Source organism: Pyrus communis, chromosome 1 (assembly GCF_963583255.1).
Source record: "Pyrus communis chromosome 1, drPyrComm1.1, whole genome shotgun sequence".
Taxonomy (NCBI): Eukaryota; Viridiplantae; Streptophyta; class Magnoliopsida; order Rosales; family Rosaceae; genus Pyrus; species Pyrus communis.
The window spans coordinates 41,816,132-41,833,635 of NC_084803.1; the positions used below are offsets into that span (position 1 = coordinate 41,816,132).

General features: G+C 34.8%; 2 protein-coding genes across 4 annotated transcripts; one reads left to right on the forward strand and one right to left on the reverse strand.

The window, feature by feature from the left end:
- Window positions 1–438: 438 nt before the first annotated feature.
- LOC137708763 (RNA demethylase ALKBH9B-like) lies at window positions 439–4,089 on the reverse strand. The gene is made up of 6 exons (XM_068447918.1): window positions 3,797–4,089; window positions 2,717–3,205; window positions 2,482–2,567; window positions 2,093–2,403; window positions 1,120–1,191; window positions 439–1,039 (listed from the first exon to the last, which is right to left on the reverse strand). The coding sequence occupies exons 1-6, from the start codon at window positions 3,945–3,947 to the stop codon at window positions 754–756; spliced, it is 1,395 nt and encodes a 464-aa protein (XP_068304019.1). The 5' UTR covers window positions 3,948–4,089; the 3' UTR covers window positions 439–753.
- A 4,442-nt stretch (window positions 4,090–8,531) lies between these two features.
- LOC137709013 (pentatricopeptide repeat-containing protein At1g10910, chloroplastic) lies at window positions 8,532–17,294 on the forward strand. 3 transcript variants are annotated; one of them, XM_068448169.1, is made up of 11 exons: window positions 8,532–8,868; window positions 9,658–9,742; window positions 10,222–10,485; window positions 11,742–12,044; window positions 12,683–12,787; window positions 13,437–13,536; window positions 13,949–14,268; window positions 15,444–15,620; window positions 15,702–15,830; window positions 16,265–16,516; window positions 16,845–17,294. In XM_068448169.1, exons 1-10 carry the CDS (start codon window positions 8,591–8,593, stop codon window positions 16,496–16,498), a joined length of 1,995 nt encoding a protein of 664 aa, XP_068304270.1. In that variant the 5' UTR covers window positions 8,532–8,590; the 3' UTR covers window positions 16,499–16,516; window positions 16,845–17,294. The 3 variants fall into 3 exon arrangements, with proteins under 3 accessions (XP_068304270.1, XP_068304265.1, XP_068304263.1); XM_068448164.1 differs by having other exon boundaries at window positions 16,850–17,294; XM_068448162.1 differs by lacking the exon at window positions 16,845–17,294 and having other exon boundaries at window positions 16,265–16,813.
- The last annotated feature ends 210 nt before the right edge of the window (window positions 17,295–17,504 follow it).

Below are 17,504 nucleotides of genomic sequence, written 5' to 3' on the forward strand. Positions count from 1 at the left end.
TTCAATTTATGAAGAGATTTTTCACTCCGTCGAAACATAGTCTGACACATCAAGTGTAGTAATACAGTTGGTTGAAAACTTTAAAAAAAAATTTATTCAACCAATATTATGATACTTGATGTACTGAACCGTGTTCTCGACACACGTAAAAATTTCTTCAATTTGTGGCGTTTCTCAATTGCAAAATTATACCGCCCATGTAAGATCACTCGTCCATCTACAAAATCTAAATCTCTTTGTCGAAGAGCGACGTGGTATAGGCGGCAGTAAGTATTTTTTGTTATTGAGCCCCAAATTCGGGTCGCCTGAGACCCAAATGCAAGGCGGACGAGTCAATGCACCACAAGCAGTCAATAACATACTCTCTAATTCTTTCCAGCAGAAATATATAACGTATTTGAAGCTAACAGAAGATTTGAAAAGAAAACCTAAGAAAGGACATAAATACTTAGAGCTAGACTTAACGCAAGATGCACTGACATTCTAAAATTGATACAACCGACCAACTTAGTGAGATAAAACTTTATTGTTGTTGTCGTACTACTTCTCACAACAGTGTAAACCTCAATTGTCAAACTTTTATGAAGCTAGAATAAGGGATACAAAGAGTTTACTGAAAAATACAGAGAGTTTATTGAAGGATACACAACGATGACTCGAAAACACACGATTTAATTATTCTAACCGATACAATAAATCAAGCCCTACAATTACATGCATCTAAAAAAAGAAACGAGTAATCAAAACTATAACTCACCGTCTGTTGAATATCCGTCTCTTCCCAGAACTGAATCTACCAGGTGGAGAAAACTCATCTTTCTCAAGAAGAAAAGAGTTGCGGTTCCGCTTCTTAGCGTTCTCGAATTCACCACGGTTGCGTCTAGGAAGATAGGAATAATGCTTCTCTCGTTGATCTTGCTGGGTTTTTGATTTGACAAATGGAGAAACAGCGTAAGGTTTACTTCCCTGAAGCTCGGGATCATGGAAAAAATTGTGCGGTAGCTTGCTACTATCCATTTTTCTGAAAGTAATCGAAATCCTGCAACATAACAGAGTGTGAACAATCGGGACATACACGTTAGAAAATGGTTGTACCGAATGGGGAATGCGGTAGGTTACCTTCTTGCTGGAACACCAGGTATGCAATGCTTAGCAACATTAGCTGCATTACCATCTAGAAGAAGCACCGATCTGCAGATCATTACGCGTTAAATTTAATAATTACTTAGAAAACAAGGCATCAGCAATGCTTAACATTACAAGGCCATTCTATATCAGTAATACAACAAACTACGTAAAACAGTCTCAGATAGTACTCATACAAAGCGATAGTCTATCAAAATTTAAAAACCTTTAACAACACTTCGTTTTGGAACCAAAAAACATAAATCAAAATTCCGCTAAAGTTCATCTCTTCTGATGCATATATGTATCCTTGCATAATTATTGCTCGCAGTAGGGCTGACACTTTTGATTTGGTTCAGAGCAAGAGAGATCGAAGGATATTCTGCAGTTATAACTTATAGGGAAGGTCTTTGTGTGAAAGAATCAGATTTTGGCCGGCATTGTGAATTTAAGTCTTCACAAAACCCCATTTCTTCGTGTTTCATTCTTAGTAAATAGCTTTGATTTTCACTCGACATCATGTCTTCTGCTTAAAATCGTGTTATTCATTAACAAAGTGTTATATCTCTTTATCGTTTCATCATTGTCTGTTTATTAACTTAGATAAATATAAATTTACTACTTCAACTTCCCTACATTTTATAGGACGGGAATAAGGCCAGCGATGCTTTATGGCACGGAATGTTGGGCGGTCAAAAAGCTCCCATTTCTTATTACTAATGTGTCTTGTATCTTCTTTTTTAGCTTATATCTTATCAAATACTAAGAAGATTGAGCGACAACTATACACTTCTCCAAACCTGTTTATCACCATACAATTTTTCTCTAGCTCTAACATGAATATATTATTTGACTGATAACTGAGGATCAATTTCAACAATAAGGGGCATTTGAGAGAGTAACAACGAAACTAAACAATCAAAACATAAGTGATCAACTGAACAAAGAAGCGGTACAGAAAGCATACCCGACAGGCAAACGTATAGAATAAGGTCCTGAAAATTCTCCTGGTCCTACAACCTTTAGATTTGAACCGAAAAGTATGTTGCATTCGGCCAAAAGTGAAACCGTGCAAAACGGTCTAACAAAATCATGGTGGTCAATATGAGGAGGAATGCAGTCCCCTTCGTCATAAATATTCACAATGCAGCTGTCCGGGATGCATGATGAAGGTAATATATGCCAACGAACCATCCTGTTTATCATTTGCTTGAACAAAGGAGGTAAAGGATCAACATCTTCATCTCTAACAATACCTGGCGCGTTCCCTTTCTTATCCTGTAATTTTACACAGAGTAAGGTTATCGACGTACCTTGCCTTTTCAATTAAGTCAGGGAAAAGGAAAGTAGAAGTACCACTGCATAATTGTAACAACAACCAAATTGTATTGTCACACGTCCTTTACCACGCATCCACTTTCTAGGTTCGCTATATGTTCGCTCTGTGAGATATAAAACGATAATTAGTTGCAAACATCTTACTCATTCTATTTCACATGTATCTTAACCAATCTCAGCAACATGCTTTGGTATCTTTTCTGAGGGTAGCTTAAGCAAAGAAGAATGAGAAAGAGAGTTTATTCTCCTATACCTTTAAGTTGTCCACTTTTCCCCATACGTTGTAAATTGTAGACACACTCGATAATTTGCTTCTGCTCCTCGGCATCAAAAACCCGAGGATGTAGCTCTAGGCCCTGTAAGACATTTATTCGTTTGCCATGTATATACTCAATGTGGACGAAGTTCTGTCTCCGAACTTGTAATACTCGGTTATGCTCGTTTGGATCCTCCGAGGAATCTCCACTTTTTGCACCAGCGAATAACATCGGAGAAGATGAATTAGACGTGCACTCTATTTGGATTGATGAGTGGACAGGAGTTGTATGATAAGGTGTTTGGATTGGAGTGCACTCTTGCTGGTCAAGCATTTTATCGAATGACTCCGTAGCATTCTCTGAGGACGGCACAATTGGTTCGTCCACACACTGGCATGGTGAAGGGGTTTGTGCATCCATGGACTTCAATTGTGCAGAACTATTATCATCATCACTGGAAAAAGATACCTCCTCACCAACTTTTTCTGCGTACGTAAAATTTTAAAAAAAAAAACAGGAAATGATTAATTGGTTTTCCTTTAAGGGTTAATTGGTTAATAATAACATATCTGTGCAATCATATACGATCCCACATGGATTAATTAGCATGCCCCCAACTGGTGACAAAATACTTTTATTGTTGTATAGCACTTATTAGTTTTTGGTAAAATTATTCAGGAATTAAACAAAAAGCAAAAAGATAGTAAAAGGCATCTGCTTGTTAGAGTGTGAAGGCAAGGAATAATAAACTTAAAGCAAAACATATTAATTAAAAATAGAAACCTGATCATGAGCTTAAGCAATTCTAAGAGATAAAGTATGATAATACACGTAGATGGTGCTTTACTGCGGCAAAAAGTAATAATGCATATTTCCGATAACATTTAATTATTTAACCCATTAACGCTATCGTCAGTAAAAAAAAATAATAATAATAATAATACACAATCAATTAAACCCTACTCATGAAACACCAAGGATTCGACAATATCAAACACAATAAATTTCCAAAATTCAAAAGGAAGAAAAAAAAAAAAAAACAGAAGTAAAAGGTGTCTGTAATCTATATTTCTTACTGTTGAGGAGGGTGCGAATTCGACTCTCCAAAAGGAGTTGGCAGCTGCAGCAAAACCCGCCTGACAAAACTTCCAGAATTTGGTCGCGTTCTAAAGTCCTCGCCAAGCTCCTCAAATCTTGGCCATGGCCATCCTCCATCATCATCGCCATCACTCAAACTCCTCAGAGGAGAGAGAGAGAGAGACAGAGAGAGAATTTTAGAGAGAGAGATGTACGCAAAAATAAATAAAACACAAAAAGATAGAAGACTGACTGAACTAAAGTAGTTAAAAACACAAACACGACGACTTCGAAAAAGTCGAGGTCAAGCTTGTCATGGTCGTTTTGAGAGAGATTTAAAATAAATAAGTGTACGTGAAACTTGCTCTCTTCTTCTACTCGGCTACTCTCTCTCTCTCTTAAACCGGTTAAATTAACCGGTCAACCGGTGATGAATTTGAGCCGCTGGATCGCGTCGGACGGCCAAAAATAATTGGTATCCAAGAAAAATCGCCCTTGTAGGCCATGCCGCGTTAAAGTTTTAAGGACCCTCCACCACTACATGAACCACGTTTTGTCGCGGACGTCACCTTTTCATTTCCTTATTACACGTACAAAGTAATATTTCTTTAGTTAAGACTGAAAATAAAGGATACAATAGTTGTGAAAATTAAATCTAACCGATAAAACACATGATACTTACGTATTTGGGAAGATCTAAGGATATGATGTTTATATATGGAGGAAGCGTTGAACAGAAATTGCTTGTGGAAAGCTATATTGATTTCGACCACATGGAATCTGCAAAGTGTAGATTCACATAAATACGTGTCTTCATTTTGAATGAAAGAGTTGTGAGTTGGATAAACGATATGGAGAAGTGCATTATGCTCTCCACCTGAGTAACATAATATGATTTTGCTTCAAATGCTAATTGATAGGCTATTTTGAATAAAGAAGTTTATCATTAAACTTGTATATGTTTCTATAATTAGATCAATAATGTCGTTATTAGGTGATTACAACGGGGTATTAGCTCAAGTCAAGGAACTACAGTTTTATGAATCGTTCAAACAAAAATCAAAAAGCATTGTCACAAGATTAGAGAATCTGTGAAGAAGAAAAAGAAGGTTCAAGTTTAAAGAGTTAACATTGCAGAAGAACGTAACGAACCCATTACTAACGAGATAACACATAAGTAGCTTGATCATCACTTGAATAGTTTTGGAGTGCGTCATGGCGACTATTGGCTTTCGTGCAACCGGGAGATTGTTAGAGTTGCGCCCTAAAACCTCTTTTGTTTTGGCTACTCGTTGGGTAGTTCAGTTGCTTATGAGATATTTTAAAAGACTTCTCGGCCAAAACGGGTAACAAATAATGAATAAAGAAGGTAAGATTAATTCATTTATGAGTTTGGCTGTATATTATAGAGATAATATACAAATAAAAGAGTCCATGAAATTTAAGTTATGGAAGCAATGTTGTAAACAAGGTTAGAGCAGTAAGACTTGTATTTCATAGTCACTTAGTCCTTAAACAAAGTTCCTAGCCGTTTGAAAGTGATTATCTGAAAAGGCCGTTGTATATTGCATTAAGGTTAACATGGTCTTGTGCTATGTGTGATAGACGCACGGTGGATATACAAGTGCATATCTGTTGAACAAGTTCATTGAACATTGACTACGTTAAACGTATAGATGTTTACCACATGTCAAAAAATTATAAAGCTTTAGATTGTAGTTTGTATGTTCTCTGAACTAAGGCATCATCGATCCCTTGTGCTTATAAATATGAACTTTGATTTCACCTCAAAAGCCCTCACTGCTTCTCTGTACCCAATAGGGTTATACTTGCCAAATAGTGGAGATATATGAATGAGCAATAATGATTTTATCACCTTCTGAGAATTGTTAATAAAAGAAGATATCTCTCAAAGCCACTTGAAGATCTATCTCATAAATCTTGGGGTGAAGTACTTATTGATCAAGCTATGTTTGTAAGAACTCAACATGAGATGCATCAGGGTGATTGTGGAGACATGAATTGACTACATTAATAACATATTGTACATTTATTTATTATTTTTTTGTTTTGTATTTAATTATACAAGTTAAATTAATTCCAATTGTGCGCACAAAAACCAACAATACTTGCCTTCAAGTAATATAATTGTAGCCATTTAGTACTATACTGTAGTGGTATTCCTATTCATTTTTTTTTTTTGAACAATTGATATTATCTACACTAAAGGGAGAGGGTGGTCTTAGCCTCATAATGGGCTAGCAATAATATAGTTCAAATTTGCTTTTGGCGAGAATCGAACCTAAGACCTCTCACTTCCCAGTGAAGAGGAATACCACTAAATGATAGTGCTAACTGGTGGTATTCCTCTTCATTTATAAGTGGAGGTCTTAGATTTGGTCATTCCCAAAGGTGAATTTGAACCACATTATTTTTAAGCCATTGTGAGGATTAACCCACTCTCCCACCCTAATAGTGTAGATCTGTTAAAAAAAAGAGTAATACAATTGTACATAGATAATATTGTATAGATCTTATTGGATATTCTATATTAATCTACTCAAATGGGAGGACGAAGGCTTGAACCCGAAAAACAAAGGGTTGAGGAGGAAGACCTAGCTACTAGGACGGCGACGTCGTCTCTCTTGTGTTGTCTGAATTTAAATTAGTAACGAAAAAGATTGTATACCTGAGTAGTTTTGGTGACGTGGTGGTGCTACGATCGTAATTTGATTTTGGTTTTTTCGGGAGGGGGCTGCTAGGGTAATTTTGTTTGATGATAATTGTTTTTAAAATTATAATAACCTTTTTAAAGCAAGGAAAATTAAAGAAAAAAAAAACTAGGTTTACTTTGGGAAAACTGGCGGGTGGAGGAAGAGTTTATATATTTTTTTGACTTTTTTTTTTGTAGAGAGTGAGAATATTAGGTGAGTGTGGAAATAAGACAATATAATGCGTATAACTCCATTCACTCATAAGAAATCTCATTCCAACTATAACTATGACTGGGAATTGTTATTGGTACCCTAACATTCTCATTTTGCACTCCAAACATTCTATATTTAGAAGCAAAAATAAGTTTTGTGAGGAGTGCGGAATGAAAATTTTTAAGTGCTAATAATATTTCTTATTATGACTTGAGTAAACTTGATATAAGTTCAATTTTGTAAGTCTTTAATCTATATTAAGTTTAGTCACTTTGTTGGATTATGTATGTTCATTGATTATCCACATCATCTTACTTTTATTTTCTGTTTATTAAATTATGATAAATGTTATCTCTTATTTATAGGATTAATTTACTTAATTTAGGGTTAAATATAAGAATTATATATTGCTTTTCCTACCCCAATTCGAATCTCAAGTTGTCTTCTACCTCCATCACATGTTAAGTGTGCTAATTGATTTATGTTGTTGGCTCTAGATTAGTATGAGTTTATAAATATATGATGATTAGATTTCTCCAAACAAATTTTCATGGATGATAGGTAGCTTAAGTTTTATTTATTTTCGTACTTCTACTTTCATGTTATATGTATTTAATCAATCTATGATGTAGGTATCATATATGATGTCATATAAATTTTTTTAACAATTTTTTAGAAAAGTGGTTAGATCTTTATATTTAAATATTTAAATTAAAAATGTGAATAAAAATGTCTAAATCAAGAAATTTATTTAAATAAATTTAATTAAAGTAGAAAAATATCACACCGGGCTATATCTAATAACAACTCAAATTTTTTCGACCTAAATCAAAACACCCCAGACCTTATGCCAACCAGCTAGCACACCTAAACATTTTAGGAACCTTCTAGATGCTCATGCATCACCACCATTAGCTGAAGATCGAATTCCTCAGCTTCTTCTCGAATGCCCATTAAGAAAGTCCTGCTTGATATTAATGAAATCAATAGTACCTTCTTCAAACTCTAGAAATTCAATAAGTATGTCTCATTCGTACTTTGAGACTGATGTAATATCCGTACATTAACAAAAAATTTTAAATAAAATAGCATGAAAGGACAAAGTAGAACGAGAATCGAGTTCTATTGGCAAAATAACAGTTTTTGAATTTCAGCAATAAAATGGGAAAACAATTGAGCTTCAAGGGATAGAAAAAAATAAGTAAAAAATATAAGTAATGTTAGGTAGATTATATTTGTAAATTAAATAATATGACATTAATAAAAAATAAATACGTTAACACTTAAAATAATAATTCATTCATAGATTTACATGTCATTTAATTAAACAAATTTATTTACAAATTTAGTCCCATTACTAAAAAATATTCAGGCCATTGCAGAGGGATCCTCCTTTTTTTTTTTTTTTTTTTCAAAAAATAGGGATTAGGTGTAGGACTCACTCTACATTAAATTTCAATGATCCAAACCTTTATTTTGTAAGTCTCGATTCATAGATCCTTGCAAAAATTCAATTCAATCCGAAACCATTTGCATATTTAATTATCAAATAAAATCTCATTGTTTCTTATATAACGAAGTATTTGTTAATTTCTTTGTACCTAATTATCTTAAACATTTCCAATTTAGCTAATATTTTATAAAAATGATCTATAAAGTACAACTTAAAAAATAAATAGTTCGAATCGTTAAAATTCGATGTAGTGCCCACAAGGAATTCCCATTTTTATAAAAAAATAGAATTCCTTTCCTTAAAGATTTTCCAAAAAATATTATCTTCCCTTGGAAAAATACCAACCCAGACAAACTCTACACTCGTCCCTTCAATTCAATTTCCATTTCCATCAGTTCCTCAAAAAGTGAAAAATGGAGGTGACGTCGGTACAGGGCGTCGCCGGCGGTGTCCAGCACGTCCTCTGCGGCCCCTCATCGCCCATTTCTTCTCTTTCCATTCTCTCTCCGACTCTATGGAGGAGCGCAAGAGCCAAGAATTCTCATCTCTGTTGTGCCACAACTCGTGTCGCGGAGGTTCCCAACAATGGCAGTAACAGGGCCCCGAAGCGTCACTCCAAGCACTACTTAGCCAGACAGTCTGCAATTGTTCAAGTCCAAGACTCCTCCGACTTGGGCTCCGCTCTCACAAGGTCCTTCTCTGCAATTTTCTTTTGGATAAGTTCATTGTTTGCCCCATTTCTGCACATTTTTTTTCTTGAATTCTTTTGTTTTTCCAAGTGAATGATGACTGTTACATGTATATTGGTTTTGATTCCGTAGCGAAATTTGACTGTTACATTGTTTTGTTTGAATTGCAAGTAATGGAGTGAGTTGGGTGTTATAATATCCTGTATTTTGTTTCATCCTTGTCTTTTTTTTATATGTTTACAGTATTTGTTTCATGAGCTAAGTTTTTTCAATTGAAACTCGAAATGGGTTTTGTAAAAAGGGCCTGCATTGTGCTGTTCCATTATCTTTCTTTTGGTTGTCTTTGATGCTTGTGCTGTATGGAATGAAGTGTTTATCTTTTTGTTTTCTCGAAAATAATTTATTTTTTCATTTTTCATCTGACATCATTCAGATTATACTTAGCTGGTGTTATGGAGACCGTATACTTTGCCGAAAATAATAGGCAGTCATTATTAGGCAGTCATTATTTTAGGAGATAGTTAATTTTCCCCAAATGATCTGTTAATTTTCATGTTCATGTCATCCAATTTTCATTTTTCATCTTTACCGTTTCATTTTGTTTCTTAATAATGCTACCGGGATTATCTGCAATTCTTTGATTTATTTTTATTTTAGATTCGTTCACAATACCAAAATATCTTTTTTTGTGATTCTGTAACTTGATTCCTTCGATCATGAAGTAATCTTTTTGAACCGTGAATCATCTATTCTGGTTATGCAGTGTTACTGACATTAATTTCCCCCCTCAGATTAGGTGGGAGTTTGACGGTTCAAGACTTGAATGCCATTATACGCCATTTGGGGACGAAGAAAAGATGGCATGATCTTTCCCAGGTGCTATGACTTTGAGAATCTAAATGTTACTAGTATAATTATTATATTTTGTAAGTGAATATTTTATATTTGGTTCAATCTGTTTTATTTATTTATTTATTTCTGTTTAACATTTAATATTTATTTAACACCAATATCAGATTGCAAAAGCCTTCCGGACTTCTTTTTGGTTTCATGATTTCTTGCAAGTAATGTATGCTGTTTTAGTGTACTTGTGTGTGTTGCTAAGCTTTTCGATCGTGCAGTTTATATTCAGTTTTCATTCCTTATGTCTCCAATAGTGTGCTAAGAAAGTAGTGTGCTAAGAAAAAGCATGTGGGTGGTTTTCCTCTCTTACTCCCTCTCTCCAGTCGTGTGTACATGCTACTGTTAACAAAACATATATGTTGTCGTCCTTTTTGTCTTTGAATGTTGTACCTAAAATTATTGAGTTTCTCTTTCCAGTTTTTGATATTAGAATAAATTTGCAATTGTTACAGCTCTTTGAATGGATGCTACAGAATGAAAAAGTCAGTGCATCATCCTATAGCAGCTATATAAAGTTCATGGGAAAGAGCCTCAATCCTGTGAAAGCATTAGAAATATACAATAACATTCAAGATGAATCAACCAAAAAGAATGTTCACATATGCAATTCTGTTCTTGGTAGTCTGATCAGGAGTGGCAAGTTTGATGTCAGCTTTAAGTTATTTGACCAGATGAAGCAGAATGGTTTAACGCCAGATGCTGTCACATATAGTACGGTATGCATTTCAATGTATCATGCAATGTTGCTTTCCTTGGCATTTCAAAACAAAAGTTTTTTTCTTAAAAAATGATAACATACAGAGGATATGGGCTGAATCTTTGATCAAGGAGTGAATTCAATGATAAGAATTGAAAATTAAAATACTGTTTTACTGGGAAATCATAATTGTCCTTGGCTGACGACTCTACGTAAAAATGAAAATTATTAAAACAAGAGAACTATTTGTGGATAAGGAGTTCTCATCCAAAATTGCATTGAGTAAGAATAACATTAACACATGGTGATTGTGGTTATGATTCATTTTAACTAATTTCCCAGTGGCTTGTTCTTTGTGGCCTTGCTTACTTAAAGAGAAATGCTTATGTTGTGCTATTCCAGAGTCCTGCAGACTGCAGTACATTACGCAACGAATTTCTATTGGTGGAGAGGTCTGGAGAGATGTGTTGAGATGGAAATTTTCTGGGTTTAATGAATTGGAAGCAATACAGGGGTTCTTTGAGAATGTGCTTGGGAAAGAGATGGAGCATTTATGGGATAGGGTGTGTTTTTGGGTTTTTTTCTGTGGGCAGATGTAGCTTCAAGGTTTAGAGAGCTATCCTTTATTGTATCAGATTTGACAACATTTATTAGGTAGTTTTCTAGAAATGATGTGGTTGTCTTGATGCAACTTCTTTAGGGTAGAATTGTTGATGTAGATTCCTTATTTATTTTTTCCCTGAAGTGGATTTGTTGTTCGCCACTTTTGTACTGTCTTTTTTTTACTTTTATCGTTAATGAATAGGTCTGTTCCTGACAAAAAAAAGTATCATTAAAACTCAAAATATAAACTAGCAGTTATCGTAAATGAATGAAATATAAAAAATCAACAGCTTAATAACTTATACAATACAAGTTAATTTTCGGAATAGCTCTTTGTTTCTTCAAGTGAAATTGTTATACGATTTACTAGTATATTGTGTAAGACAAAAGTATAAAAGCTTTCCCAGTGACATTTCCTAATTCTTACTTTATATGAAGTACACTTATTAATAAATTTTCTAAGAGAAACTTGAAAGATTGTGAGCTGTCATGATTAACATATGACTACATTAATTTCATAAACAAAATAAGAAACGTCTAATGCCAGCTAGCAACAATACATGTTAATTTTCTGATCATCCGTTTGTTTTTCTGATAAGTAAAACCTGTTCAATACTAAATTGCTTATTCATATATTTGACCTGCATTACTATTAATCTACTATTATATTAGCTGCTTGCAGGTTGCAGCAAACTCAAAAATGGTTATAATAAGGCATTAGAATTTGTTCAAGAATTGCAGTGTAATGAGCTGCAGATGGACAGTGTAATTTATGGTACACTTTTAGCTGTCTGTGCATCTAATAATAAATTGGAGGAAGCAGAAGGTTATTTTAAGAAGATGAAGGATGAGGGTCATTCACCAAATGTCTACCACTACAGCTCTTTGCTTAATGCGTACTCTATGAGAGGGAACTACAAGGAGGCTGATGCTTTGGTTCAAGATATGAAATCTGTAGGGTTAGTACCAAATAAGGTTTGTTCATGTTTAACTGCTATACATGATTACCTCATTCTGAAGTTCATTAGTAGTTACTTCTGTCACTGATATCTCTAGTTGTAAGAGTTCTACACTAAAGGATGTAAGACTAGGTCATATAACACATACGCATGGTTGGAGATGGCTACATTTTGGTTGCACCAAATACAGAATCAGGTCCAATCTTGATCACTAAAAGTATTACTTAAACCCTGAAAAAGCAGTACCCTGATTGACAGTGTTACAGGTCTTAATCTTTTTGGTTCTAGCTGGAAATGAGCGTGCATAGTAGATTATAGTAACTCATTCACTCTGTTACTTTGTATTGCAACTTCACAGTTTTATGTAAAAATTCCTCCTATAAAAAAATTATACATGAAAATTTTGATTAATCACTCATCAGTCTACAATTTTGTCTTCACCTACGTACTCTTCATTTGGTCTTCATGCTTCTCAACATATTGGTTATTTAGTATTAGCTTGCAGATCTGTAAATGCTTGGTTGGTAAAGATAAAATAAGAGTAGTACTTATTTTATGCAAAGGTGCAAGCTTAGAACTTATTTTCTGCTAATTTTTGTGTACTTCAGAGAATTTAGTGATTATATCTTCTGCTCCTACTGCAAACGCTTGCAGGTTATTTTGACAACTTTATTGAAGGTTTATGTCAGAGGGGGGCTGTTCGAAAAATCAAGAGAGCTATTAGGTGAACTGGAAGCTTTGGGTTATGCTGAAGATGAGGTACACGAGGACTTTTCATCTAACTTCATTAGTTTAAAAGGATATGATGTTGTGACTTTGCCCTGCAATGGTTTTCTCTATGGAAGAAGTGCTTCAGAGCCAAATAGAGTAGCTTATAGATTGTCAAAATTATATAATTTGCACCAGACAATCTAATAAATTAAATAAGAAAGTCACAAAAACAAATTCAGGGCAACAATGTGGTTTGACAATGAAATACCATGAATCCTTGTAGATACCATTTGTAAGGTTTTGATACCATAGATACAATTTATAGGGGTTTGATTTTGTAGTTATCATCTGAAACCTTTGTTTGCTTGCTTGCACAGATGGTATTAACTTTTATCTGATTGATTTTTATCCCTTGAGTCATTCCCTTAAGTATGCCATGAAACACATTGAGTAAAATGCTTTGTGGTATTCTCTTGGAATGATCTTTCTGTGTCTTAATCCTAACATCTTGTGTTTGCTGAATTAGTAAAAATACCTTGTAATGATTATTTTGTTTACACTAATGTGTTGTTTGCGTGCCACATTGTGGACCACTGACCACCACAATCTGACACTCCAGCTATTATGTGTTAATTCTAGGAACTTGATTTATTTATTTTGTTGTCTTCTTACATTTGCGGCTATGACTTATTTATAGATGCCGTACTGTTTATTGATGGATTCCCTTGCTAAGGCTGGGCGTATACATGAAGCTAAGTTGGTTTTTCATGAAATGAAGGAGAAGGCCGTTCGATCAGGTAAGTTTTAGAGAGACAAATTCTCAAACTTTTCTGTACTCAAGATATGCATAGTATTGTATTGCACACATGAGGCACTAAAAGCCTACTGGAAGCGTAATTATGCATTTTGTGTCTTCAAAAGCATACGTATATGTTCTCAACCAAGCTATTAGTGGCAAGGGTCTTCACAAATGTCATGTAAAACAAGATAGGAGCTCTTAAATTACCTTAAGTAACATAAAAGTTGTGCATGAATCGTTTTTCCAAAAAAATAAGTGACAGTCTGAAAAAAGTATGGATGTTTTTGGAGTTTTGGTAGATACTTGCACTGAACTCTGTATTTCTTGTAGGATTTTTCTTACTAACAGAAGTTTAAGTTTCTATCTTTACAACTGAAATTTTTTGGATTTTCTTTTCTTCCCACTTGCAGATGGCTATTCTTACAGTATCATGATTTCAGCTTTCTGCCGAGGTGGGCTTCTGGAAGATGCAAAGCAGCTGGCTAAGGATTTTGAAGGAACCCATGATAGATATGATTTAGTTATGTTGAATACAATGATCTGTGCCTATTGCAGAGCAGGCGATATGGATAGTGTAATGGAAATGATGAGAAAAATGGATGAATTAAAAATCACTCCTGATTATAATACCTTCCATATCCTCATAAAATACTTCTGTAAGGAGAAGTTATACCTGCTTGCTTATCAGACCATGGAGGACATGCACAAGAAGGGCCACCAACCAGATGAGGTATTCTTCCAAGATGCATCTTCTTGATTATACTTGTTGAACTAAGCGAATTTAGTTTCCGCAACTGTAGGAATTCTTTGCAGACTATCCTTTGTCAATTTACTTGCCTCTAAAATGTATGAGTCAATGGAAATATATGGTACATGTTGTCACTTATGCAATTATTATATTGTCTATTGAATAGGCCTGGTGGGCCTCTCATAGATTGAAGAAAAAAATGCTCTCGAAATAACTAAAAACAAGTAGGGAAGGCTTAGTGTTGGAACTATCATTATGCATAGGCTGCAGGGCTTTGGGGCTTAGTATTTGTTATTTTGTGTGAACACTAATATTTGCCTAAAAGAGTTTGCCTAAAAGACACCCGGTAAATGTTTGCCTTAAAGAGTTTCAAGCTTAATTTAATAGGGTTCTTTCCTTATAGTAGACTTCTAGTCTATTATATTCTTTTTATGCTTCTCATATTTGTAGTTTGTAAATTTGCACCGAATAGAGTTCCTTAAACAAGGAGCTTGAGGATTGGTGTTTCAAATATTTATTACCTTTTTAGCTTATTTCTTGCTCCCTATATGATACTGTTGTTTTATATTTAAAATTAGTCATAAAAATTTGAAGTTGCAATAAATTAATCCTTTTAGGAATATATAATTATTTACTAGTATTGAAGTTGTTAAGAAAATTTTGTATCATTTTTCATCATTATTACCACCACACATCACTAACTGTATTGTGCAATGCCCCTACAATCATAAGGCAACACTATTTTAGCCTTTAAGCTAGCATATATGGTATATTGGCATATGGCTTACATGCTAACAGACTGTTGGATCCAAAACTAACAAATTACTACTTTATGGAGATTGGATATGATCTTCTAGATTTGATCCAATGGCTAGTGAGGGTTTATCGCAATTCTGATCCAATGGCTAGTGAGGGTTTATCGCAATTCTGATCCAATGGCTAGTGAGGGTTTATCACGATTCTGATCCTTGTCCATAAGTGTTTTCTTTGTATTTACACACATACATGATGCACAAAATACATGCACAAATACATACAAGGAGATTCTGAAACATTGTTTTTGTTTTCTTCGAAAGTATAACATCAGAATGCTCTGTGGAGCAAAGATTATGCAAGAACCTTGAGTTTTGAAATATAGGTGGTTTCTTATATTTCAGGAGTTGTGTTCCTCCTTAATGTTTCTTCTTGGTAAGATAAGAGCATATTCAGAAGCATACTCTGTTTACAATATGCTGAGATATAGCAAGCGGACAATGTGCAAGGCCCTTCATGAGAAGATTCTGCACATTCTAGTAGCAGGACAGCTTCTCAGAGATGCGTATGTAGTAGTCAAGGTGAGCAATGTAATTTGAAAGATACGTTTCTTCAATGTGTATCTTACGACTCTTGTAATTACTTTTTTCTTTTCTGGTCAGGACAATGCAGGGTTAATTTCTAAGCCTGCTATTAAAAAGTTTGCAACTGCCTTTATGAAGTTGGGAAACATCAACTTGATAAATGATGTTTTGAAGGCAGTTGATGCTTCTGGCTGCAAGATAGATCAGGTAAACTTTCATGGGTGTCAATAAGTTTCTTCAGAAATTTTATACTTTTATATAAGCAACTTGCTTCAGACTATCAGATACTAGGCGGTCATGGAGAAATTTATGGTTGTATGTGGGAGCCATCAAGCCCTGTATCTTTCCCTTCGGGAAGGGAGTGATTTTATGGTGGATTTTATTCCATCTACTGTTTTGGATCTACCTAATTTTTTTTTTTTTAGTATATAATAAGTGAGGACAATATTCCTTAAAGAGAGAAACAGTGAACACCCACTAGATGGGCGGGGTAACAATGGATATACCAAGTTGTGGGGAAAATGTACATAAGCAATGAAATCTGCAATGGATATAAAATCCTCAACGGAAGCTTTACACCTCTTCTGTTGCAGATTTTACCTTTTGAAGTCACTGCTCAGTTTCATTCCTTCATTGCACAGGGACTATTTCAGATGGCCATATCTCGCTATGTTTCACTTCCTGAGAAGAAGGACATGCTTTTTCAAATGCTACAGTGGATGCCAGGACAAGGTTATGTTGCTGATTCAGCTACAAGAAACCTGATACTGAAAAGCTCTCACTTGTTTGGTCGCCAACAGATTGCGGAGATACTCTCAAAGCAGCATATGATTTCAAAAGCTTCAAAATCTCGCGAGAAGGAGAAAAGAGTTTGAAATCTGTGGAAATACCAGGTATATTCCATCCTAGCTCAACACTTTGTGAAGTGCAATATGCTGGTTGATGTCTGGTTGAGGTCGAAGCTTGGTTGCTAGTATAAGTTGTCTTCACATATGTGAGCCCCGGCTTCTTTGACTGGTTTGGCTGACCCCTTGTACAGTGAGAGAATTGAATTAGGTTTACCATATAACCTTTCATGCATGTAATTGGATTCTGTAATTCAATCATAATTCTTTGGCTGTATAAATTTACGCAATCTATTTTTCTTAGCGGCAATTAGTAAGGCTTTGACTGCTGAATATGAACTATGGAGAGTCAGAACTAACCAATTTTCCCTAGTAGTAAAGCTTTGACTATCTACTATGCCGTCAACCACTGGCCTTCCACCAGCATCTATACAGAAACGCTGAAGAGCCCTATTGAAATTCGGCGCATAAGTTCTCTTCTGCCTTGGTAAAAACAATAGTTTCTTGCGGATCACTGACCATCCATATGGACCATATCGCAGCTGCTCGGAATATGGTAGGACAAATGGCCCCAAGTTGGATGTGTTAGTTCTTAAAACTTTGGTGGCCGCATGTACAAGAGCCCTTAACAATTTGAAACCTCTGCAAGTCCAGCTTCTTCTGGTTGCTGGAAGACAGATTGGTATGCTTCGTCATTCGAACAAATGTGTGTTCGGAAAAGATGCTGGAGCTTGTACTCCGCTATTTTCTTGTCCTGCTTCCTATTGTATGTCAGTTAAATGCGACAATTATCTCAAATAAACTAGTTACAATTTTAATAGAAATATGATTTTACTCTCTGAAACTCAATTATCTTTACCTAAAACCCGACGTATATTGTTTATTTCAAATGTGTGCAGTTTAACAGATGAGGATCTTCATGGTAAAGTTGCAAGTCATTTTGATAAATAAATTGCAAATGACATTGCTCATAACTTTCCATAAGAATTCACACTTCGGGGCAAAGATGGGGAATTCAGAGTGATAAAATGGGCGG